Source organism: Cryptomeria japonica, chromosome 10, assembly GCF_030272615.1.
Source record: "Cryptomeria japonica chromosome 10, Sugi_1.0, whole genome shotgun sequence".
In the NCBI taxonomy this organism is placed as follows: Eukaryota; Viridiplantae; Streptophyta; class Pinopsida; order Cupressales; family Cupressaceae; genus Cryptomeria; species Cryptomeria japonica.
The window spans coordinates 504104132-504130997 of record NC_081414.1 but is presented as its reverse complement, the minus strand read 5'-3'; the positions used below and the strand labels follow the sequence as shown (position 1 = coordinate 504130997).

Sequence of the window (26866 nt, the reverse complement as noted above, 5' to 3'; positions counted from 1 at the left end):
TGTGACATTCTAGACGTCATTCCCTTGGGGTTTGGCCTTTGGAACCCTTTGCGATCAGCTTCATTTACAGGCAGATTGGGTGCATTTTTCAGCCACAGGTAGCAGCATTATTTGGGTGCATTTCCAGCTACAAGCAGCAGCATTATTTGGTTGCATTTCCAGTTATAGGCTGCGACACTATTCACGCGGGTACTATTCACGCGACACTATTCACGCGGGTACTATTCACCTGGCACTATTCACGCGGCACTATTCATGCAGCACTATTCATGTTACTGTAGCAGCAGAATTAGAAACTTTTGTTGAAACATTATGTCAAAATGCTGGAGTATTTAGTGAGTTGAAAATAACCTGCTTTGTATTTGAGTTTGTTAATTCTGGAAATAATATTATAACAGCAGTAGTTCAATTTCCAGCTTGCCTATTATTGTAAATTCTTTTTAGTTCATGTTATGTGGTTTCATACCTGTGCAAAGACTTAAAACACAAAAAAAAACATTGAAACATTAAACGGAGGAATAAGGAATTGGCTGCAAACTGTTTGACTAAATTCCTATCAGCAGTGGGGTTAGTTTTTGGGCATTCTAGGGTGCCCATTACATCTTCATAAGGATGTTCCATGAACTTGCGCTGAACCAAAACAAGCATTGTGGGCTGCAAAGCCCAATTCAAAAGTCTCCAATTTGACTAATCTACACGAGACAGATATGAATCTAATTCCTCTAATTTAGAAAGAATACCATCAGGTAATTTCATGGACTTCAATTGTAATCCAATTACATAAAGCCAATTCCCTACTTCCTTTTCTTTTTGTAAATCCCTTAACTGTTCCCCATTGAATGTATCATTGAATGCTTTTGAGAAAAAATCACTTTTCTGATCTGCTATTGTCGTCATTTTTTTTTTCTGAATTCCACTATAAGGAGTAACCCCTATTCTATTTTCAATTCACTGCACTCTGGTTCCTAGGTTCTTCCAATGTTTTAGTTTTTCTTCTTTTATATATATTGTCAACAAGGGTGGAAGAGAAGAAATAACATTTCAGATACTCAGGTTAAAACTAATGCTTGCAGCCCAAATTGATTGAAATGCTGAATAGCAGTTTAATTGATTTACAACAGATCAATGTTTGCTAGTAAATTTTTTTTCAATTGAACTTAACATGAATACTGAAATTAATTCAGAATTGATAAAACATCAAAGGGTTGATTTATTATCAAATTGCAGACCTGGAAATGCAGATTTGATTGAAATTGGCAAGCAACAATAGTCTTGGAGAGTCTAAGGTTTGATTACTTGCATCCAATGAGAGTCTTTGGTAAATGTTAAGAGCCAACTCCGATATCGATACAATTCCAACCACTTCAGAGGCTTATACCAATCAGCTACCCTCAAGTAAGGATCTGCAGTATTAAACAGCAGTATATCCAGCCTCAGGTGGACTGTCATAACATAGAAAAATCTGAAACTCCACTCACACCCTACAAACTATCTGAAAATTTGTCTTTAGTGAAAAATAAATTGAATGAATGATTCAATAATCGGATGATTACATTGAACGATATACACATGTATATATAGAGGTTACAAGACGATGTTCTATAATTAGAACATAACGTTAAAGTAAAAGATTAAAGAGCTAAAAGCTAAATTAAGCTTAAAAGCTAATTAATTAAAAAGAAAAAGCTAAATGTTAAATAAAGCTTAAAAGCTAATCAACTAAAAAGCTAAATGACCATTAAACAAGGAACTAAATATAGGTGACTAAAATATAATTAAATATTCTAATACCCTCCCTTAATGGTCATGCTATCTATCACACCAAGTTGCCCTCTAAATTTGAGAAACTTTGCCAGGCTCAAGGACTTGGTGAGGATATCTGCAGTCTGATCTTCTGTAGGAATGTACTGCAATATCACTGATCCATCTTCAACATGCTGGCGGATGAAATGATAATGAAGCTCCACATGCTTTGTCCGCTCATGGAAGACTGGATTTTTGGCTAATTTTAGAACCCCTTGATTATCACAAAACAAGGGAGTAGGTCCTGGTTGAGACATTTGCATGTCTGCAAGCATCCTACGTAGTCAAATTGCCTCACATGCTGCCTTAACAGTTCCTCGATACTCTGCTTCGGTCGAGGAAAGAGCTATTGCCTATTGCTTCTTGCTGGTCCATGTGATTGCACCTGTACCCAAGCTGAAAACATACCCAGAAGTTGACTTTCTGTCATCAACACAACCTGCCCAATCTGAGTCTGTAAAACCAACCAGCCTAGGATCTTTGCTTCTGTTGTACAGAATGCCAAAATCAGGAGTGCCCTTCACATATCTAAGCACACGCTTCGCTGCAACCCATTGTTCAACTTTTGGGGCTGACATGAAGCGAGAAATATAGCTCACAGCATAACTGATGTCAGGTCTAGTGGCGGTGAGATAGATGAGGCTGCCCACTAGTTGCCTGAATAAAGACTCATCCACTACAGGTGAATCTGATTTGGCTGATAATTTGAGCCCTATCTCCATAGGTGTAGATGCAAGTTTACAATCTTGCATTCGAAACTTATCTAGTAGGCTCTTGGCATACTTTGACTAAGAAATGAATATGTGGCTATCAGTCTACCAAACCTCTACACGGAGACAATAATGGAGAAGTGCCAAATTTGTTATATCAAAATGTTGATACAAATTCTGTTTGACCTGCATGATCAGATGTGCTGCATTGCCAGTAATGATGAGATCATCAACATAGACTACTAGAAATAGAATATCATCACTAGTATGTTTGACATACAAATTGGGATCTGAAGGACTCCTCTGAAAGCCTTGATCAATCAAGTACTTATCAATTTTGATGTACCATGCATGAGGAGCCTGTTTGAGGCCATAGAGTGCTTTGACTAGTCTACATACCTGGTGTTCCTTACTAGCAACCTTGAAACCTAGAGGCTGCATCATGTAGACTTCTTCCTACAAATCACCATTGAGAAAGGCACTCTTGACGTCCATTTGATGGACTTTCCATCCAAATTGAGCTGAGAGAGCGAGGACAAGCCTAATGGTACTCATCTTGGCTGTGGGAGCAAATGTCTCTTCATAGTCGATGCCCTCCTTCTGTGAAAACCCTTTTGCCACCAACCGAGCCTTGTACTTATCAAGACTTCCATCAGCTTTATACTTGACTTTAAACACCCATTTGCAGCCAATGGGCTTCTTTCCTGGAGGAAGATCAGACAATACCCAAGTGTTGTTTTTCAGAAGACTATGTTGCTCTGCGGCCATAGCCTTTTCCCATTCAGGTACACCTTTAGCCTCTGTATATGTTTGAGGCTCATAAATACTGTGAATGTTGGCCATAAGAGCAAAATTAACTGTGTGTTGTTGGCTTTTACCTCTAACGGATCTACCCTTAATGAGCTCATCATCATGAAGATCACCAATGGTCTTGGCCCACCACTTAGGCCGGAGAGTAGAAGTACCAACATCTGTTGCAGGATGAAGAGTGCCTGGAATATCTGGAGCAAGCTCCTCTGGATGTGGATCGAGAAGATCTTGAGGAAAGTCAGGGGGTGCAATGTCATGCCTGGGAGACCCCACAACTTCAGAGTCAACTAAATCCCTCCCATCAAGTGGAGCTAAAGGAAGACGAACACCCATACTTGTAGCCTTTGGAGGGTGATCCGCAGTGCTCAAATCAAGAGAGGAAGGCTGAAAAGGCCCTCTTTCTTCATCAAATACTACATCTTGACTGAATATGAGGTGATTAGTGTCTATATCAACCAGCCGATATGCCTTGTGGTTGTCACTGTAGCAGATGAACATCAATTTCTGACTCTTTGGATCCAGTTTGGTGCGTGTGGCATCTGGAATCCAAACATAAGCTGTAGAGCCAAAAACTTTCAAATGACTGATTTTGGGCTTCCTGCCAGACCAAGCTTCCTCTGGAGTCATCTTCTTAACGGCCTTTGTGGGAGACCGGTTCAGAAGGTAGACTGTAGTGAAGACCGCTTCCGCCCAAAAGTGTTTTGGAACATTTCTATGCTCCAACATAGACCGAGCCATCTCAGTGACTGTACGGTTCCTGTGCTCAACAACAGCGTTCTGCTGTGGGGTGTAAGGTGTGGTAAGTTGATGCTTAATGCCATGTGATGCACAAAAGTTGGTGAACTCTGTAGAACAAAATTCCCCTGCATTGTCGAATCGAAGAGTGACTACCTGACAGCTAGACTCTTTTTCCACTAAGGCCTTAAACGTTTGAAACATGGTGAACATCTTTGATTTCTACTCAAGAAAATAAACCCACATGCGTTTGCTGAAATCATCAACAAATAATAGAAAATACCTGCATCCAGTGACTGATGGAGTGTTCATGGGACCACAGATGTCTGCATGAACGAGTTGCAAGACCTTGGATGCTCTCCAAGCGTCTCCATCTGAAAACGGAGTCCTATGCTGCTTTCCAGTTTGACATGCTCCGCAAACTCCATGATTCTGAGTTCGAATCTCAGGTAATCCTACGACTAGATCCTCCCGGACCAACTGAGAGAGATAGTGGACATTGAGATGCCCATATCGCTAATGCCAAAGAGTCAATGTACCAGGCTAATGATTGAACATCATCAGAGGAGGTTTGGGCCATGAACGCATAGAAGGCAGATTCCTTCTGATCAGGATGCGTGGCAGAATTGACTTTCTGCTTGGACCCTCCCTGTTTGGATTGCTGGGATGCTATCAATTTCCGACTATCTTTCACCAAATGGCCATATATATGACAGTAGGAACACTGTAAGCTCTTCTTTTTGGAAGACTACTAAGGTTGACCTTGACCTTGTCCTTTCTGCTGGAAGGACGGAGCTTTACCCTTGTACTTATGCGAAGCTGAGGCTGTGAAAGCCTGTTCAGTGGATGAACTAGCCCTACTTCCAAACTACTGCTTCCATCGATCCTGTTGGAGCAGCTTGTTGCAAAGATCAGGAACTTCAAATCAACACTAGTAGAGGAGATATTGAGTGTATCAATGAAATGTTCGTAGGATCTGGGAAGGCTTTTCAGCGTGATCACTACCATATCCTCTTCCACCATGGTTCGGCCTATAGCTTCTAACTGATCACGGATGTCCTTGATCTTCGTAAGATGTGCCTGGATAGATAACTTCTCATCCATCATGATAGAAAACAACATATTCTTCAGAAAGAAAGCTCGGCTCTTGTCGGACGTTTCATGAAGATCCTTCAAAAGATCCCAGATCTCTTTTGCGGTTTTACCTGAAGGCACCTGTGGGAGTTGATCATCTGTGACAGAGAGTTTGATAAGCATGGCAGCCTCTCGATTCTTCACATCATGTTTATCGTGATCATCACTTGCTATTGTAGGACGAGATTCCTTGCCCAAAACAAGCTGATCAAGGCAACGATACTCAAAGATGGTAAGCATACGCTATTTCCAGGTATTGTAGTTGCGGCCGTTGAACTTCTGACTGTGTTCCAACATGATGTTGGTTAATGATGCCATCACGGAAATTGAGGTTTATCGAGGTCAACTAAGTGAAAGCAAGAGACAGAAGAATCTAATTTATAAAAAAATCAGAATAGAAACAGTTACTGAAAAAAATTGAAACCCTATAGGAGAATTCTGGCACGAATTCCAAGGCACGAATTTTGAGGTTTGGAAGAAACCCAAAAATTAAAATTGTCTGCACACTTAAAACAGCATAAATGGTGCCAAAAAAACAGCAAAAATCCCAACGTCCACAGAAATAGTAGAAATTGTGAAAGGTGAATTCGCTGGCACGGAAATTGAGGCACGGAAATTGAGGCATCCAAAAAATCTGAGACCAACTCAGAAAAACTCTCAAAAAACCCACCAAGAATCTGAAAATAGAATGCAAATCCGACGGCTCAAAAATCGAGGCACAGAAAATGATGCACCTAGAAAAATCTGACGATGACTTAGTTGAGCTCTCGAAAAACCCACCAAGAATCTGCAACCAAAATAAAATTTTGACTTGAACAGAAGGGTCAAAACCCTAGGAAAATTTTCAACCTGCAAAACAAAACTGCCTAGGAAGAGAAAAAAATCTGTTTTTTTCAAAAAAAAATCTGTTTTTTTCAAAAAAAAACAGTTTTAAAAAAAATTTCTTCAATGAAAACTTTGAAAAATTTTAATAACAAAAATTTTCGAAATTTTTAATTTCCATGCTCTGATACCATGAAAAATAAATTGAATGAATGATTCAATAATCGGATGATTACATTGAACGATATACACACGTATATATAGAGGTTACAAGACGATGTTCTATAATTAGAACATAAAGTTAAAGTAAAAGATTAAAGAGCTAAAAGCTAAATTAAGCTTAAAAGCTAATTAATTAAAAAGAAAAAGCTAAATGCTAAATAAAGCTTAAAAGCTAATTAACTAAAAAGCTAAATGACCATTAAACAAGGAACTAAATATAGGTGACTAAAATATAATTAAATATTCTAATATTTAGTACCCAATCTGATTTTGTCTTTCTCTTAGTTGCTAAACTTTCTTGTCTTCTGCTAGAGTCTAATGGCTTTCACACTCAACTATAAGATAAGCCACAAGAACTGTCTCACTCGACAATAGTCTTTTCCTTCAGATGTGTCCAGCTCTGTAATTGAGATGGGTCCAGTTCGCAAAATCTCATGACTTCGAACCAGTCAAATATAGTAGAAAGATTATTTGCGCACAGCAGGAAAGATTATTCTTGTTTTTTGGTATCAAGCTTAAACTACACAAATCATATGAATATCCACGATAAACATGAGCCTTGATCAAGTTAATTCCTTTGGTCATGATTTTGCCAAAAAATGAATATTCATACACGGCACTCTTCAAGACATTCATGCCGCTAATACCAAAACTGTATCGTTTTTGCATCACACAGTCGCAAAACTCTATGAGAATCCTGTAGCATTTAAGGGAAAAAATATTGCAGCTAGGAATGAGACTATCAGCCAAGAATTTCTTCCACGCTAGAGTGTTACAGACTTGTGTTGCCTAGACAACCACCTGCTAATGAAGTCTTATATCATAATAAAGAGCAAACCGCCAGCAACCAAATTCTTCACTTGGAAAATGTATTCCTTTCACAATAAAGGGTATCGTTTCACCAAAAAAGAGCAAGCTCTTTGTAAAATAGCTTCCATGCATTCAGGAAAAAATGGCTCAATTAAATTCTTGTTTGCACCTTGAAATATTATAATAACTGTATTGAAGTATTTGGTGTCGTATTATCACTCCAAGGAAGCTCCATCTCCAGCATTCAAGACTCCCCGATACAACAATGCTTGCCTTAAATCAAATGATGCAACTTTGACCTCGGTAAGAGATTTCCAGAATGTCGTCACCTATTCCACGTATCTACCTTGGCAAATATTTATTCCATGACACAAGAAATTATGGCCAAGCATAACTTCAACTAGGCGATTCCAAAATATATTTACTGCTCCAAACAAATATCACAATAGACTCTATAATCCTTTGATATGAAACCCACGACAAATATAATGAAATGCCATATTAAGGATTTTTCGCCAAGTAGAGGTAGCAAATGGACGTCTTTCCAACTTTTCTGCCAAATATCTCATGCCATGTCTTTACACATATTCAGGGAGTAAGAACCACCACAATCTTTTAACCGCTCCATATACAAGCCGCTCATGACTAGGCAATAAAGTAACTTTAAACTTCAGACTTTTACAAAATTCAATGATTTGTCAATTGCCAAACTTGAAGACGCTTGAACACCAATTCATATCCTTGCTAATTCCTTTCGATTAGCGGTAATTTTACTTCTCAAGGTTTCTCATATATCAATGCCGAAGCAAGATATCTCGAACACACAGAACATGAATCATCTCCACAAAGAATATGAATCATCACTTACAGCAGGAACCTCCACAGATAGGTAAAATAAGCAACGGCGCCTATATGCCAGGTAAGGCATCTTTTCCATCAGCACAAATATTTATCGGTAAATATTCTGATGACAATTGAATTGACAGCCAATTGCTTGCAATTGCCTCATGCATAGCAGAAGGAGAAAACCTATCTCACAACCTGTTGACGTGTATTTTGTACACTATCAAACACAGAATAAAATACCCAAGGGTACCTTATCCTCTCTTGAATAAAGCCTCCGAATGCTGAAGATGTCGCGAAAAGGATCAATCGGGATGACTTCAAGGTTCTTGTATGTAGGATCTCTACGTGTGGATAAGCTCTCTGTGGTATGATGTGATTTGCTGGAATCACAAGGGGACTTACACTTGATGACTGAACTTCTGATTTGCTTTGAATATTGCTGGAACACAGGCTCTTACTAGCTTTGATTTGGAAAAAAAAAAGGAAAAAAGATGAGGGCGAGGAAAGAATCTAATCCTAATACTAAGAATGTAAGAGCAATGAATGATCTTTGATGGAATTCTAACTAAGTCTTGTTTTGACATCACAGGACCATCTCCACAAGGTCAGTGCGATCTTCGAAGGAAAGCTTTATGATGTTCAAATCATCACTGCAGGCATAGACACCATCAGGTTGATGCATATCAATGAAGAAGCGACAATTGAAGTTAAGCTTAAGTTGAATGATTCCAGTTGACTACACAAGGCAAGTCTGCAATCAACAAACTGCTAGTAGTATGGATATACGAATTTCACCATCAATCAAGCACATTCTTCCACTCATCTAATAACATGAAATCAAATATGAGAAGTATAAAGACCATGCAAATTGTCGAATCGACCCATAAATTTCACCATTTCTTCAATGAAGTTACAAGTCTCTTACAACAACATCTTGGCAACAATCTTTGCCTTCTCTCTCTACTCTACTCTAATTGCTATTCTAATCACCTTCTAACTACTCTCTATATGTCTTCTATTAACTGCCTCTAACTATTTTCTATCTACTGCGTTTACAAAATGAAGAGCCGGGGCTTATATAGTGCCCTCAATACAATTCGATGGCTTAGATCAATTTGAGATCAATGGCCAAGATTCAATAATGAAAACCCTAATTAGGGTTTGTTACAACCATTACATAACATTTAATGCTCGACCAATGAAATAATTGTATTGCTTGGACACATGTCCTCTCTGGAAAATTCCACCAATGGATAGCCAGGGTAGGTACATCGAAGTTTGTGCCACCTTCCATGAGTTAGGTACATTGAATCTGGACATGCTGAGGTGGACCACATTGACTGGAGAAGTGATGACTAGGATGCCAACTCGTCTGACACTTGTAGCTTGGTAGATATTCAATTTGATGTTGTTGAGAAGCTAGCTTTAATTAACTCATCTGGAACTATCTGCTTCTTCAACGAACCCTTTGCTCTGACTTCTTGTGTCCTTGATTTGCAGGATGATGATGTACCTCGACTTGGAATGCTGGATTGGAAGAGGTCGCCCTAGTTGATGTTTGATCAAAGAAAGCCATCCCTGTCGATGCTAGACTGGAGGAGGTTGCCCTTGTCCTTGCTTAATTTTCCAACTCCGGGATCTCCATTTGATGCCTACACAAAATATTAAAGTTAGTCTTTTGAGCATCAAACCTTAAAGCATGAAATTTAAGACCTTTCAAAGGTAAAACTTAAGATATTAATTTTAAAAAATGTCATGATAAACCAAGAATTACACGTTTTCAAATTAATAATGAATGGAATTTGGATCTTCAAGACTTAGACTTTACAAAATTGCAATGGGATCACAACAAGTCTTGAATAAGAACTTCAAAAAAGTAATTCTTCATACCTTCCTTTGAGTATTAAACTCTAAGAAATGATGCAAAAATAGATGAAATTCGCTAGGCAAAATGTAGATCATAGCCTCCCTTGGATAAAATGCACCTCCTTTAGCTTGGAAAAAGAACTCCACCTTCCACTAGCTTCTTCAAGATCTGGAAATTCGCCTTCAAATACCTTCAAAACATCTGGAATTTATCCTCCAATCTAGCAAGAAATTCTCCTCTCCAATAGCCTTCAAGATGAATTTCACCCTCCTTAATCTCCACACTTAGTAGAAATTCGCTCCACTCCTCTGGATTTCGCTCCTCAAATTGCTCTCCAATTTCGCACTTGAAAGGATGATTGAATGATTTGAATTGTGAAAAAAAACACCTCCAATATATAGAGCGCCTTACCTTGATTCTTGTTGAGGCCGACCTAGCAAAATAGGCCAAAAAATAAATAAATTTGCAAAAACAAGAGGCCGACCTAATAAAATAAATAAAAATAATACCTCAAGTGCTCCTTTTTCAATTTTAATTTAATAAAAATTAATTTTAAATGCCTTTATAATAGAAATTCGATTTTTTGAGGCCCAAAATTAATTTATTAAATGCCAATTTAATTAATTTTTTCAAATATTCCAAAGTTAGCAATTTGGCATCTAATGCGATTTGGAGGATATTAACGCTCAAATATGGTAAAAAATAATGAATGCCATTAACTTCGCTCTGGTCCCTTGGAGAGGGACGGGAGCACTTTTTCATTTTTAGGCTAGGATTCTCAATTTTTTGAAGTCAAACCTTTGTTCACCATGCTTTAGAAGATCTTTCCCATCTCACACAACTTTGCCTTAGCATGATCTCGGAGGGAATTTGTTGTTTCATAAAAAGCGCCCTGGTCCTTCAGTGAGGGACAGGAGAACTTTTGAGTCCATTGCACAAATTCTTGATCACATCAACTTCAAATTACCCTCAAGGCGTAGAACATCATTCCCCACTCCTTCTTGAGCCTTGGTAATAAAAATATCATTTCAAAATGCAAGGTAAATGGTCATATTTGGAAATTGCGCCCTAGTCCCTTGGTGAGGGACGGGAGCACTTTTGCCAGTTGTCGTCAAAATTTGCAACTCTCGCATCTCAATTCCACTTCAAGGCATTTTAAACACTTTTTCAAACTTGCGCCTTGGCCTCAATTTGTCCAAGATTGGTGAGAAAGGCTAGATAACATGTTAAGCGCTCTGGTCCTTCAGTGAGGGACAGGAGCACTTTTTCAACTTCAAGCTTATCCGTCCTTTGCTAGCTTCCCAAATTATCTTCAATGGGCTAATCATGTCCTCTTCCATTCATTTCAATCACAAACTTGCCTTGTCTTTGCAAGAAATTTACACTTTTTGGAAAATCGCTCTGGTCCCTTGGAGAGGGACGGGAGCACTTTTTACATCTTGGCATACTTCTCTGTTCTTTAAACCTCTTAATTGCGTCTAAGGCATAAAACATCATTAGTCGTTCCCATCCAAGTCAAGTTTTGCCATAAAATATCAAACAAAGAGGAGAAACTTGAAAAAGTGGCATGGTCCTTCAGTGAGGGACAGGAGCACTTTTTGTCATTTGGGTTGATTTACTCCTTTGTGAACCGCTTAAATTATATTCAATGGACAAAACATGCTTCCCTTAACCTCTTCAAATCATAAAATCACTTTAATCTTGCAAAGGCAGTGCAAATTTGAAATTCAAGCTCCGGTCCTTTAGTGAGGGACGGGAGCACTTTTTGCCCTCTAAGCCAAATTGTCTCACTTTTCACCTCGAAATTCCTTTGCTAGGGAAGATTTCATCTTACTTCATGCTATGAGTAGAAGTTAATGTCCAATAAAGGTCTAAAATTGTGCATATAAAGAAAAGCGCTCTGGTCCTTCAGTGAGGGACGGGAGCACTTTTGACCTTCTAGGCAAAAACTTCATCATTTCATCGTTTTTGATCAAGTCTAGATGCTTTATCACGTTCATTTAGTCCTCCACTATGCCTTTGATGTTTCGATTTGACCAAACAAGGCCAGGAATGGCTCAAATAAGTCTTTTCGCCCTGGTCCCTTGGTGAGGGACAGGAGCGCTTCACCTTGATCCCTTGGAGAGGGACAGGAGCGAAATGCGCTCTGGATCCTCAGTGAAGGACAGGAGCGCCTTTTGACTTTTTGAACTCTCATCAGGATAATTTTTATGGAATATAACATTTAAGTATAATTATACTTCAAGTTATATTCCATATATACTTTCAGGATGTTTGAGAGTGGTTTCAGACCTCCAGGAGTTATATTGCAAAATCTAGTTTTTTGAGGTTTTTCAATTTCCAGACTTAGTCAAATTTCAGGATCAGGACATTCCAGATTTAGTCAAATTTCAGGATCAGGACATTCCAGACTTAGCCAATTTTCAGGATCAGGACTTCACTCAAGCAGGACCTGCTATCCATGATCTCCCCGACAGCACTCAAAAATGCAAAGGCCAACTAACAAAACCCTAAAAGACCTAGAAAACAAACCCTAAAAAGCAAAAAAAGCAGGGATCCCATTTGCAATGGGGCGATGTGTGAAAATGTCACAACACAACCAAACGCCAATAATGAATTTGAATAAAATTTCCCCTTTATAAAATTATATAAATTTCTAAATTAATAGAGATTTTCCTTTATTCTTTTTGAACAAAACATATATCTGATAATGAACTCTTATTCTTTATAGAAGACATTCCAAAAATAAGAATGGTAAATAGGGGCTTATTTCAAAACTCAACCAGGCAACTAAGCTGCACTCATCAGTCACTCATGAAACTTCACAGGCTGGCAGGAAAACCAGCTATGATACCACTATAATATCCACCTATGGATATTACAAGTTTTTTACAAAATCATTCACAAGAATTTTCATAAAAATCTGCATGAACTCAATCTCTATACATCCAATATTTTGCAAACAATATACAATGAAAATCATTTAACCCAATTTAGAATCAAATCTGAAATTCCTTATGATTATTACCATTAAGTCTTCAATAGAAAATGCAGCAGAAATATCCAACCACAGACACATAAATTACAGTCAGATTTGATTACCAGCACAAAGTGAGACACCTAAGTCAGATTATGAATTTGAAGCACAAAGTGAGACACTAAGTGATATCTCCAATTGACAATGGGATTCCGTCCACTACCTCCAAGCTCGAGGGTTTGTGTCTCTAAACCTGCTGAAAGCCCAAACTTCCCAGAGTTCTCCAAGAGATAACAATAACAAAGCATGCCAAAATGAGCCTCTCCATGCTCTTAAAAAGCACATCCCTGTGACTCTTCGCATAAACTCTACTTGTCTCTTGGAATTCCCCTTTAATAATAAAGTGACATTGTTTTATAATTTGATGTTGACATAAAAGTCACTCTAATCTGCTTTAATAAATAATTAAATTTAGTTGTCTTTAAAGTTATTATGTTTTGACAACTTAAAACTTAATTATTTAATTGATTTTCTAATGTCCCAAAAAGGGGACATTACAGCTAGAGATTACCCAAGTGTAAACCTACGAGATATTTGAGCAGTGATAGATAGACATTGGACTATGCCAATGATTGATGCTTGGGCTATTGCTAGAGATTAGCTGACATTCACCTATTTTACAAAGGTAAAGGATTGCCAAGAGCTAGCGTGGTTATGATACGAGAATGGTTGCGTGGGTAGTTACCCTACCATGCAAGTAACGGTAACTTGAGCCAACTATTGCATCAAGAGGGTTAGCAAGTGGTCACCTATAGCATGGGGTAATCAAATGCCATGTGCTACCTAGGTTATGAAGAAGATAGCTAACACTATCATTAAGGTCACAAGGTGGTGGTATATGTCGGAAGCTACTTCTTGTGTGGACATACTCGTCTCTAATGGCCTAAGGGCAATTGTAGTTGGAATCCAATGGAATGATGACTGCAATAGACTGCATCCATTTCTACTTTACCAATTGTTCTTTATGTGAACATGTGATGTATGTTGGAGCTAGTCATTGTGGCATATGTGATGTGCATATGAATTACTCAATGTTGTACTTGTAATGTGTGTGTGAACTAGTCACTGTGTACTTGTGATGACTTGTGATATGCGTATGAGCTAAACCAAGTATTTAATCTATATTTTATTTGCAATTAGTATGTTTGGTTTTTATGGATTTTTTTAAAAGTGAGGAATAGTGTTAAGATTGTATTGACTATTAACATTGTGTTTCATCTTAACTACAGGTTTGTGTGCATCTAAACTATTCAATTAATGAAATATTATTTTGTTAATGTGTTGTAAAAGTGGTTTAATCATCCTATTTTCATGTATTTAGACTTATAGTTATGAGTCTTCGAGTTTAGCATTTTTTCTAATTTAATTGTTTCATTTTCTTATAAACTTTCAAAATATAAAACCTCATTTGTGAGATCAAAACATTTCAGGTTTTGTGCTTATACCCTTAAGACTCAAAATGATAGGTCGAGTTTACTTTTAATTAATTCTTTTATACAAAACCCCATTGATGATCAATAGTGTTCAGATCTCAAGGAGCTTCCCCTACTAGTTCAAAGAAAGGTTATCTTCATGTGTTGTTATGTTTTGCATTTTCTAGCAAGAGACAAATTAAAATGCTGACACATTCCATTACACACTTTGTTGTAAATTTGCATGCAAGGGTACAGCTTGATGTCCTTGGGAGAGTGTAGGGACAATGGGGAGTGTAGGCCATCCCCAAAATATTGTTAAATTAGAGGGATGTTCGTATGTTTTATTTTGGAAAGTAAGGGGGACATTTCATCCCCATCATGAAGTTGCCAAAGCATCCCTAAATGCAGGGATGTGTCTATACCCTTGGGGAAAGCTAGGTATTGTAATTCAATTATGAAATCGATAGATAATAAAGGGCATTTGTAAGGTCTACAATTATTAAAGACTATGTCGTTTGTTTGCTAGTGTTGGCCCCTAGGTTTGGGCCTAGTTCAAAACGGATTTGGGTTGATCCTAGTCAAAATTTGAACAAGGGGCATGAAATTCTATGTGGATTAATCTTGGGAAAACTTGGATAGAATATAGTAGAACTTGAAAATACTTGAAACAAATCCACACAAACTATGGTTTTTTAAAACTTAAATTTTATTTTTTATATCATCTTTAAAATGAACCAAGATGTAGCCGCATTCTTGGCGGGATGCGAATATCACTTTTGTTTCTTAAAACCATACTTGTGTTGGCTGAAATGCTTGTGTCTTGTGGTTCTCAAATAAATGGAGAATATAGTTTGTGGATGTGGGGATTTGATTGGAATGCCCTTTCTATAGTGGAGATGAACACTTCTACGAGGTAGCTTATGTCAATAAAGTCCATGGTTGAACCTACAGAGATTGATTAGGAGCTTCCTCTTATTGTTCAAATTCTGTCATTTTCATTTATTAGTTGTGTAATTTGCTATTTTTATTTTCTATGGAAAATAGGGATTCACATACGAATAGTGAGATCTTTGCCATTTCTCACTCTTCAAACAAGGTCCCTCTAGGCAAATCGGAACACTTGAATGCTTGGGGCATTTTAATGCAAAGCAAGAGGGGGCCTTTTTCAGCTGCAATAGTGGAAAGCTGCACTATTTTATTGTTAGTGAAGGGTTTATTTTCTATGATTATAGTCTATTGTTAAAGTGGTGATAAAGATTTTTTTATTTTTTATTAATGAAATGTCTTTTATGGTATTTATTAAGGAAATATCTTTTATGGTTTATCATTAAAATATAGATGTGTCAAGGATATAATGGAAAATGGGAATTTATGTGAGATTTCTATACTTTTTTGAATGGACAAACCAAAATCAATCCAACCCCCTATTTATTTTTCCTGGATCCACAAACTGAATCTATGAACCCAAACCAGGATCCAAACAAGAATTGGCAACTTATATAAAAGGCTTGCAATATAATCTCTCATAACATTTGATTGTAATATGCATTATAGATATATTATAGTTATTTGCTAAATAATTAATAATGCTTTTATATTATGTTTATCTATGCATTATGTTTTGGTATATAAATGTCATGTAGACTCATCTTATAGACAATCATCACTGTTTGTGAATTGACAATTTGACTGAGTCATTCCTTGTTTTACCAGTCGAAGAAGATGAAATAGCAACATAAGGTTCTTCGAGTTTAGTGTGATGTCTTAAGCTCTTGAAACAAATAAAGAATGACACTCTTATGCAGCATGTGGACAGATTTCACTTGAAAGATCATAATATTATATTTTTTCATTAATGAGTTAGAACTTGAATGACAACAATGATGCCATCTCAAAACACTAACACAATGATGACATTCTAGGGTTCCTTAACATCAACTTGACTACTGAGGGTAAGAACACAATAATGCAGCAATGTGAACAAAACCTCAAAACCTGAAAGGTTCTTCGAGTTTAGTGTGATGTCTTAAGCTCTTGAAACAAATAAAGAATGCCACTCTTATGCAGCATGTGGACAGATTTCACTTGAAAGATCATAATATTATATTTTTTCATTAATGAGTTAGAACTTGAATGACAACAATGATGCCATCTCAAAACACTAACACAATGATGACATTCTAGGGTTCCTTAACATCAACTTGACTACTGAGGGTAAGAACACAATAATGCAGCAATGTGAACGAAACCTCAAAACCTGAAAGAACACAATATTTTATTGAAGTGAACATTCAGTTTCTTATTGTTTTAGTTCCAGTAATATTTGATGAATCATAAATTTGACAGAATGGATTTTCTATTTTTGTAATATTCTGTCACTGAAAACACCCTCAAAACCAGGCACAACTTGTTTCTGCCGTTCGAACAGCTGTAGATGCATCTGCTGGCCCGATTCTCTTGGATGCAGGTTTTCAGCTGGCCACAAAGGTAACATCAATGTGGGTGTTAAAATTCAATTTATTATTGTTATTTATTTTCTGTGAGCATGTTTACTTCAAGGATACTAAAATAGAATTTTGGGCAGATTTTGACAAGCAGCATTGCAAGTGGGGATCGAGTGGTACTTGAACGCATGTTTGCTATGATATCACGCCCTTTAGGTGACTTTGAAAGCCTTTACTACCCTTCATTTGCAGAATGGGTCAGTTGTAAGGTGAGTGTATCTTAAAGTATCATATTCTTTTTGTCAGATACTACTTCCTGATTTTGTAAGGCAACCCATGCACTATGATCCTCTAGTTGCAGAATATACCAAACATAAGCTTTGTGCATAACCTATTTCAATGTATCCTTGTTTATAAATCCTGAAAGTACAAGAGCTTTATATTACAAGTTCAACATTTTTAAAATATGTTGCTAATCCATTTTATTGCTTTAATCTAAACTTTCGCAAGCACTCCCAAGATAGTATACCTGATATGATATTCTCTTTTCTGGCTGTTAATTCATGTTTAGACATTAAATCATTTCATTTTTTTCATTTCCCTCTGATGTGATTAGGGTTTGTTCCTTCTTTGGGTTTTTAATTAAAGGCAGCTTTATTGCACTTTGCAGGTTAAAATTAGACTTCTGGCTGCTCATGCAGCCGTCAAGACATATGCATATTACTGCATTAAAAATGGTCTTAGCAATACAGAATATTCTGCCTTAGTTCCCTTATTTTTAAAGAACTCAACCTTCCTTGGTCGTTGTTGGATTGGACTTCTTCAAGATCATGTATTTCTGCATACACACATACTCTCAAAGAGAAAGGTATATTTGATTCTTAAAATATTTGCAATATAAGTTATTCCTTTTAACATGCTTTCTAAAATAATGATGCTTTCTGCATTAAACTGTGTTCTTTGGTCTTATTTGTACTGGGCAGTACAAGCCATTTCTTGACGGTATTCAATCGGCAGCCATTTCATCAGTTGTGCATCCATATTTAAGTGAAATCTGGCCAGTAATTCTTCAAGCTGCCACCTTGGATGCAGCCCCAGCAAAATTTGAGCATGAAATGGCCCCTGTCATGTACGCCTCTGGTCATGTAATGGTTAAATTAGAAACAAGAGATTTCTATTTGCTTTGGGGACTTGCAATGCTGATTCTGTTTGAGGGACGGCATGAAGCAAAAAATGAAAAATTGAAGCAATTCTCCAGCTCCTGCACCTACAGCGTGAACGGAAAACTAGCTGCAGAAATACCTCCACCCATGAGCTCACAATTAGTTGCCTTGTATGCACTTCAATGCCTGTCAAACCAAGGATTTTACAATCAAGAAATGGTTTCCCACAAACTTTGCTTGGAGCTCTTGCAGGTGATCATTTATATTTCTGAGTCTAGGGTGTTTGCCATAGGTTTAATTTAGTTATTTCTAATTGACCATATGAAGAATTCCAAACTTCAGAAGCATGCTAGAACATTATTTTCTTGAACCATTTTCTAGAAGTGATATAATTAGTAACCAAAATTCTTAATTGGATAATTGCTTATGATGTTTATTGGACTAATGCTGACTGTTATGCTTCACAAGAAGCAGTGATTTAGTTGTTAAAATATTAGCTTTTATAAGGTTAACTCTACTTAATAACCTTTGATTTTTCTAACAATAAGTGCATGTATTAGAAATTTAGATCAAGCTGTGAGGATGATTTTTGAAAGTATATGAAACAAGATACAGACATTGATCAAGGAGCAGTAATTCAGCTTTATTATATATTATTATCAGGGTATTTAACTAATTGATATTGAATATGTTTCATATTCTATAAAAAGCACCGAGTTAGCTGTTTGAATGCATTGAATTTCAAGTTTCCAACTACTTTTGATAACCTTGATAGTTTCTGATAATATATCAGAATTATTAGCAATCTACATCAAATGGGTATTTGTTAGTTCAAATTTTTCTGCTTATCTAGTTTCTTAATTTTTCTATTGCAGATACTTATGTACCCTGGTTATATCAACTCTCCTCAGACCATCACTTTGGTCTCATCAATTCTAGAACAGGTATTTATCAGAACTTATTTCCTCGAAAATGTACTTGTTGAATCTTTCCCCAGCATTAGTAGTAGTGTCCTAACCCCCCTTCCATCATTTGTTCTTAATTGATATTTGAAATCCTAATTGCTTTGGCAAAGAGTTTTGCTATTGGCTAGTCATGTTTGAATTTCAAATGTCACCTTTTTAAGATCTAGGATACATTAAATGTATACATGAAACTAATTTATCGCAGCTATTAGTTGAAGACTTGAAGTTTATCATATTATCTAATCTGTATTAGGATACTCTCCAATTTTGCAACCTTGCATGGCAACTAAACTCCACATCATTTTGCAGCAACAAACATATAGAGTTGAACTATATGAGGTTGGTTTTGACCTCAAGCTTGTATAGCAATAATATTATTTACAACTATATCTTCAAGGCCCTGTCACCTACAGTGTTTTGCTGTGTTTTGCTGTATGTCTACTTGAGAATTTAATATTTTTCTTTTGTCATTACCAATAATAATGCACTACAATTCATCCCTTTAAGATTGACGGGAATGTGTATACTTTTTCTTATCTAGGAAATTACTAACAAGTAACATTTTTTCAGTCATTATGAAGGCCACAGTTTCATATAGAACATAAGTCTTGTAAGTAATGTGACTACTAACTATTTTTCTAAGTTCAAATATTTTTAATAAAAACCATGACGTGACAATCTTTGCAAAAATTACCTATGTAAGGCATCATAATGACTTAGAAATCCTTTTATTATGATATTAAAAAAATTACTAAACCCAAAACTCCATAGAACCCCTTTCAACCCTTTATTACCAAAAACTGGCATCACATAAAACATTGCTATGCAGGTCCACCTTGTATATAAATCTAAAGCACAACTCGTATCAGAGTACAGAGCTCCTTCAAGTGATGTAAATGATATTTACCCAAAGGCTGATTAAGAGCTTGAGAAGGTGGGACTAATTTGTCTCCTCTGAAGGTAGGAACTTTTGTGATGTTGTGCATTGTAAATAGTGGTGTTCTTTATTGTGTAGGTACAGATAAGACTTCCATTGTTATGTAGGGGACAACAATATACAGTTATAGGGATGTTCTTTACTGTGTAGGTACAGATAAGACTTCCATTGTTATGTATGGGACAACAATATACAGTTATCATAATTCTGAGGAACAAAGAGGCTTTTCTGCATAAAATTTATGTCACATGTTTAATCTTGTCCATACCATTGTCGCCTTAAATAGGCCAATTACTATCAAAATCTTGTTCGAAAACGTCATCCATGGCCACAAAGAAAATTTGTTTATCACCTCATCAAGTCAAAAAATAGGGTCAAATTGATCCATTTCAGACTTTTCCCCCATTGTGCCAACATTCTCCTTTTTTATGATATAAAAATCCATAATCATTTTAATTTAGCTTTAATCTTTCACAAATAACATATTCAATCAATTCATCCATTTCTATATCTTTGCGATTCTCATTCAAATGTCTATTTAACATAGCTCACTGGATTTATGTCAAGGTGTGTTCTTTCCTTGTTTTAAGCCTTGAAATGCAATATCTCATTTTTTATTGTTGATTTCATTTTAGGTAATAACTATTCCTTAAGAAAAAGTATTCAGAATGGTTATTTTCTAATGAATGGGATATATTTTAAATGTAACAGGTTATTGAATTTTCTCCAGATGAATACTTCATGGATGAAAGCTTTGTTTTTACAATAACTGAACTGTGTATGCACTGCATGCATAAATTATTTGGAAGGTATCATCACTTGGTTGTCACATGCATTACTTAGGGATTAGGTTCTCTTCATGTGCTTCATGTTTAGTTTTTTCCCATCAAGAGACATTTTGCATAAATTAATATGTTTTGACATTTTGGCTGACCGATGGATAATCTTGCTGAATGATGTATATTATGATCTAACTATTTCAACAAATTCCTGTTTCTATATCTTATTTTGTAGTTTGTGGCTGCAAGTGCATATGATGTAATTTGAAGTAATGGTTTAAGTCTTGAAGTTGACCAAATCATTTTATTGCAGTGATGAATCCAATTTTCCAAGATACAGTGATCTAATTGCCTCATCATTACAAATATCTGAGAGACTTATTTGCCGGCTAAGCTCTAAGGTTTGTTATCAGTTATTTTCCTCATTATTTGTATCAATTCTCCATCTTTTTTGTTATTTTATTTAAAACAGTTAGTCTGTTGCTCTAATGTCTAAATGTACAACTTTGAAGTTTGGGGGATAACTTTTTTTCAGAAGCTTCACTCTGAAAGTTACTTTGTTTCTTTGAGTTACAAAGGGGTGATCAAATGTACATATATAGCAAGGACACTTATACTTGTCAACTGAATAAATCTGTAGATGCTATGCTTTAGATATAAAATTGCTTGAAGCATTTAAATAAAGTCTTGTTAATTTTCAAGATATTAAATTTGGAATTTGTTTACGCTTGACTTGCTTATTCTGGTCCAAAGATGCAGACACAAGTGGCATCAACTGTGTTCTATGCAAGCTATGGATATGTTCTTCTAGCTCCAATGGGATCGTCCATCTCCATGGTTGCTGCATTTATAGGAGATATTGCAGCTCAATTGGCAACACAGTGTACTGGTTTGTAACATTTCTTCCTGAAAATAATACTTGCTTGTATGAATATTTTTGCTAGGTACTTTAATGCTAAAATTTATAACCTATCATTCGAAACTTAGTTTAGCGAAGTTTTCAATGCAAGAATGCTAAATTCTACCTGCTGATGGGCACATGTTCTGAAATTGTAGTGTTTCCATTGTTTATGTCTATAAGCAACATGAATTCTTGGATATTAAACCTTGTAATCTATCGGAAAGTTCAAGTTCTATGGTTAAATCAGAATGGTAATCTATATCTAAATAGATATTATGATGGATTTCTTTTTTTCCCTTTCTAGTGACCTTTACCTAGTTTTTTTTTTACACCTGTGAGTACAGATGAAAGCTGCTTGGATGAAAATAGCAGGGACCAGATAGAAATTCTTTTAGGGTCTTTGGTGCAAACCATTGCACAAGATTGTGAACAGCACTTTGAAAAGCTTCACAGACAAGAAACCAGTGAAGCATCCAAGGACCTCTTTGAGAAATTAACTCTGTTGCTTGGAATAATGATAAATTTGACAAGATCAGTTCTACTTGTAAAGATTTCTGCAGATGAACACAACATCAAAGAAAATATTTGGAGTGCTGTAAAGAAGCCTTGCATCAATTGTCTTCGTAAAACCCTTGTAGATTCAAATGTGCAGGTATGTTTTGCATTGCTCTGCATTTTTAATAGACATAAAATATTTAGTACAAAAGTTGACAGGTATCATCTGTATTTTAATATTCCTAGGTTCAGATGGCTGGATTGCATGCATTGAGAACAATCCTGCAAACAGCTGTTGCAGAGAATCCCAAAAATAACAACTACACAGTAGCTCTTATTGTCATGGGAGACCTTGCTAGTGATGTTTTCTCACTAATTCAAAATTCAACACAGGTATTTGTGAAGAGATGCATTTCTTTCTAGATTTATAATCGAGATATAAATTTATTAGAAAGCGACCTAATTACTCTCTTTGAACTCATTGTTCCTTCAGTATATGGTGGTGTTCTGACATGTTTTAGTTATAGCTGCAGAAATTAATGACAAATGAGCTAGCGTCATCTGTTGGTGAAAGTTTAAAACTTTTTCTTCTTCTATACACTTTAATAGAAGCCAGTGAGTCCCAACAAGATGTCCTTAATTTGCTTTTACAAGCAATAATTATGGCCGTCTCTTTAGATTCTGAAGAAAATTTGCAGGTATAATCAAGCCTGGCTCTCATTTATTATATATAGTTTCCTTGGTGGTTTCCTTTTTTTTCTTACAAGAAAAATGAGGAATTAAAGCTCATTAAGTCATTCAATTTAATATTGAAGAGGATGAGCTACCGAATCAGTTCAAATTTATGAGTTAATTGACTATATCATGTTGACACATTCCAGGCAAGTACTGGGTTGAGAAGTGTGGCAATGAAGCTTGTATCACATCTTGCCAATGTTCCATCATCTGCTACACAATTCAGAGCTGTTTTGCAAGGAATGCCAGTTGATATAAGACAAAAACTTCAGGTCAATTAGCAGAGTAAACCCTTCCATAATCTGATATAATGCTTTTTAATGTGTCTATTCTATATTTATTTTTGATAATAAAAGCAGGGTTTTGAAAGAGTTTTGCTTCATAGTGCACAAGTTTTCCAGCTCTAATCTTTTTTTCTTGACAAGAACTCTAGCTGTATCATTCAATCTTGAAGGAGTGTCTATCTTGTTAGAGTTAATAGGGGCTTTCCCTCTACTTTCAACCTTCAGTGCATCCTCATCATTAGTATGATCTTCAACCACTTGATCCTTTTTTCTCCAAACAGGATGACAATTCTTGTTTCTAGGGCACTTAGCACTAGTGTGACCCACTTTACAACAGCAAAGACAAACAACACAAAGGTCTTCAAAAACAATCTGTTGTACCCAAACTCCATACTTGGAGGAGAGGGCGACCTGAGACAGAAGAACCTTGTTTTCCTCCACGAGCACACAAAAATGAGCAGAGATCAAATGCTTTTTAAATTTTGTGACTGGGTCAGCATGAAAATACTGTCCAAAGGTGTTAGCAATGAGCTTAAAGACTTCCTCATCCCAGAATCCCAAAGGTAACTCTGGCAGCTGAACCCACACAAGAAACTTGCTAGTATCCTCACTCAAACGATTAAAACCAGGGGCCCACTTTTTAAGGCAAAGGCAATTCTACCCCAAAACCAATGACCACTTGAGAGGGTCCTTGAGCAGTCATCCAGATTTGAAAAAGAGAATAAGAAAAAATTGTTTGCAGCAACCTCAACCTTACCTCTCATATTCCACTTCCGACTCATCCATCTTCTGACAACATCAATTTTGGGACAATTCCCACAGAATCTCCTAATGAGCGAGTTGCTAAACCAAGCAGCAGTCTTGCTAGTAAGTGAATCCTATATTTGTTACAACATATCGAAACATTACTTATTTTCACAGGCAACACTTTCTGTTGCCAAAAAATATGCATCATATTAAATTACAATATAGAACGAGAAAGATTACCTGAGATTGGTATGTCAGGTCACTGAGTGGAGGATCCATGTTGAGGTACCCTGCACATTACTCTTGCTGATATTTTGAGCTAAATGTGGCATTCACATTGTTCTAAAGCATTATTAATGTATCATGTGGAAAGAAACTTCATAACCAATATAACTATTGCTTGCTCTTTTTCCATATAAATGGATGACCACTTACCCAATTTGTAACATGATAAATATCAGTGAGCATGATTAAGTTCTGTTCTTATCTGAAATCAAGCATTTACAAGAGTTTATTGTGAATAAATGAAGCACACAAAAATGGCATGATAATCTTTTAACTTGTGGCCCATTTTGACCAAATTTATTTTCTATTGGTACTTAATGTTGCAAGCATACACCTCAAGATTGCGTGTACTGAGTGTTGCGTTGGTGGTGACAGGCTGCATCTAATAGTCATTCTTTCTGTGCAGGATATTATTCGAGCTTCAGTTGCTCAAGAGACCAAGTCAAGTTTGGCAATTAGTCTGCCTGTTCCATTGACTGTACCAAAACTGGTTGTCCAGTCATCAGCAGCTAAATCAGAGATGCCTTCACAGCCAGACTCTATCATGTCCATCTCCCCTAGGGTAAAATCGGATGATGGTCTGGATGGTGTGGAAGATGACGACTGGGACAATTTTCAGTCTTTTCCAGTCTCCACCACGGTAATTTCTGAAGACACAGTTCAATATGAATCAGCTTCAGGAGATTTGTCCAAACAGGGAACTGATTTCCCAGCTGAAGACTGGGATGATTTTCAATCTTTTTCTGAAACTCGGTCGGTTATAGATTCAACTATCATCAGGGAAAACATAGAAGATGGACATGTAAATTCACTCTCTGGAGCTTTTGAAGAACATTTATCACAACAGAAGCGAACTATACAGAAAGAGAATTTGCAAGAAGATGATTTAAATAAATTCAGTGAAGATGGCAGTCATGAGGATGATGCTGAGTCTTAACTGGATCTTTCTACATCCCATTGCTGATGCTGAAACAATTGATGACCTACATATTATCTTTAACAGTCCAGTTCATATGGGCTGACAGAAGCAGAACCTGAAAAATCAAAATCCTTCTATTTCAGGCTTTTCAAGTATTTTCACAAATTTAGGGATCTGGGATTCCTACATCAGAAACAGAGGAACCTCATGAATGTGTTTCAAAACTTTTTGATTAGTATTGTTTGTGGCTGAGGAGACAGATTAATCACAATGTTAGTCATGCTTTGATCAAAACGAATTCCTCACCAAAAAAACTAAATATAAATGGTGTACCAGAAATGAAGGACATGTGAGGTATCATTCTGTAACTCTAACTAATAAATATTTCAACATTTGCAAAATTGTATTAAGTATAGCTTGCCCACTAATATGCTGGACTGAATTAAGCAGCAGGTAAGGGGAACTATAGCATTGGGCGACCCCTTTGAGGTGGCATGTGAGGACATGTATGATAGAGTAGTAGCAAATGAAGAGCTATGAGAATTGTTTGCCATGCCGATGATACAATAGAGGGCAGCATGCCATACCTGACCTTCCCAAGGATCCCTGTCAAGATCAACTCTCACTAAATTTTTGTATTAGTATAGGCATATTTTTCACTTTAGGGTTGAGTTACATTTTAAATTTCTCTATCCCTTGACATGATCAAGCCAGGTGATTTGGCTATACGGATAGCAGATGGCATTGTATTTTTATAAAAGTTGTAGTCATTCTGAAATTTGTTGTCATTCTTAGTTGGAGTCAAAGTCCTGTTTTTTAAAACTGTATATATTTGCCACTATTAATTGATATCATTTGTTAATTCATTTATTTATTAAGTTGACGAATGAAGTCTCAATAGTATAGTATTTCATCACCATTCATATATTTCAATGTACATTTCATGAAGTTGGTTGGATGTGTATGAAAATGATAATTCTTGGTGTTTATATGATGCAACGAAAACAATGTCTCCTTTCCAATAGGCATCCATTAGCTGTATTTATGTCCAAAATATCTTTATCTTAGAACAGCCATTAAAATTATGGTTTCCTTTCGTATTCTAGATACAATTCGCTTTTATGAAAAATGTCTTTATGACATACAACGTATATAATATATTATATATGAAAGCTGTCTTCAGAGAAGCACCAACCATGAAACATAGACATTGAATGATAATTTATCGATTTAAATTTCTGAAATTTTTTATTTTGTCATAAATAAAGTTAGACAGATAGTCCTGGGTTATGTTTGGCATTGGCAATGTGTGGGACTATTGTTTTTTTATTAACCTTAATTGCCACATCCATTATGTTGACATTATATTTATGACTCCGTTTGAATAGAGATGGGGAGCTCCACTACATTATCCTTGGAGACGGATTGAGATTCAATATATATTGCTTTCATATGAGTGTTAAGTTAGATTACTTTTGTTTCTTGCTTTTAGTGTTGCTTGTTTAGTGTGCCATAATTATGGAATTTTTTAAATAGCCTACTTCAGACTATAATGCTGACATCATATATGGATATCTATCCGATAGACAATAGGATTGCAGCCAACCAATCATGTGGGAAGAAATTTTTATTTTCCAACACTCAAACAAGAATGAGATCACATGACACACCTTCTTGTGGATCATTTGTGGTATGTCTGATATGGGTTACCTGATTAGGTAGTAATTGTTTGTTGACTCTTGGATGGTTATAGGAGTAAGTTGACACTTGACAGTTGTGTTTCTCTTGGCAATTGCTGAATCTTTTAAATGGTTTTAGTGTCATTGAGGAAATGAGTTTGATCCTTGGTCAACCATCTTAGGTCTACTTTTGTAATAATTTCATGTGAATAAAGATATATTTTACTCCTATATTTGGTTTGCTTATTAAATGAAGTATTAGTTTTGTTAGTTAGATCAATAAACATTTGGCATTGTTGGTTTAAAAGAAACTGGGTACAAT

At 36.2% G+C, this 26866-nt stretch overlaps 1 protein-coding gene across 5 annotated transcripts in view; it reads left to right on the top strand.

Moving 5' to 3' along the window:
* The window catches only part of LOC131039422 (protein SWEETIE), a 326474-nt gene extending 300722 nt beyond the window's left edge, over positions 1-25752 (top strand). The window contains exons 36-49 of one of the 5 annotated variants that reach the window (XM_057972185.2): positions 16612-16698; positions 16796-16924; positions 17326-17523; positions 17639-18070; positions 18694-18762; positions 20432-20529; positions 20813-20900; positions 21253-21388; positions 21745-22052; positions 22148-22288; positions 22423-22593; positions 22777-22902; positions 24353-25219; positions 25316-25752. In XM_057972185.2, the coding sequence (XP_057828168.2) occupies positions 16612-16698; positions 16796-16924; positions 17326-17523; positions 17639-18070; positions 18694-18762; positions 20432-20529; positions 20813-20900; positions 21253-21388; positions 21745-22052; positions 22148-22288; positions 22423-22593; positions 22777-22902; positions 24353-24883 (2514 nt within the window). In that variant the 3' untranslated portion in view covers positions 24884-25219; positions 25316-25752. Of the gene's footprint in view, positions 1-16611; positions 16699-16795; positions 16925-17325; positions 17524-17638; positions 18071-18693; positions 18763-20431; positions 20530-20812; positions 20901-21252; positions 21389-21744; positions 22053-22141; positions 22289-22422; positions 22594-22776; positions 22903-24352 lie in introns of all 5 variants that reach the window. The other 4 variants (XM_057972184.2, XM_057972183.2, XM_057972181.2 and 1 more) reach the window with 4 other exon arrangements.
* Positions 25753-26866: the final 1114 nt, after the last annotated feature.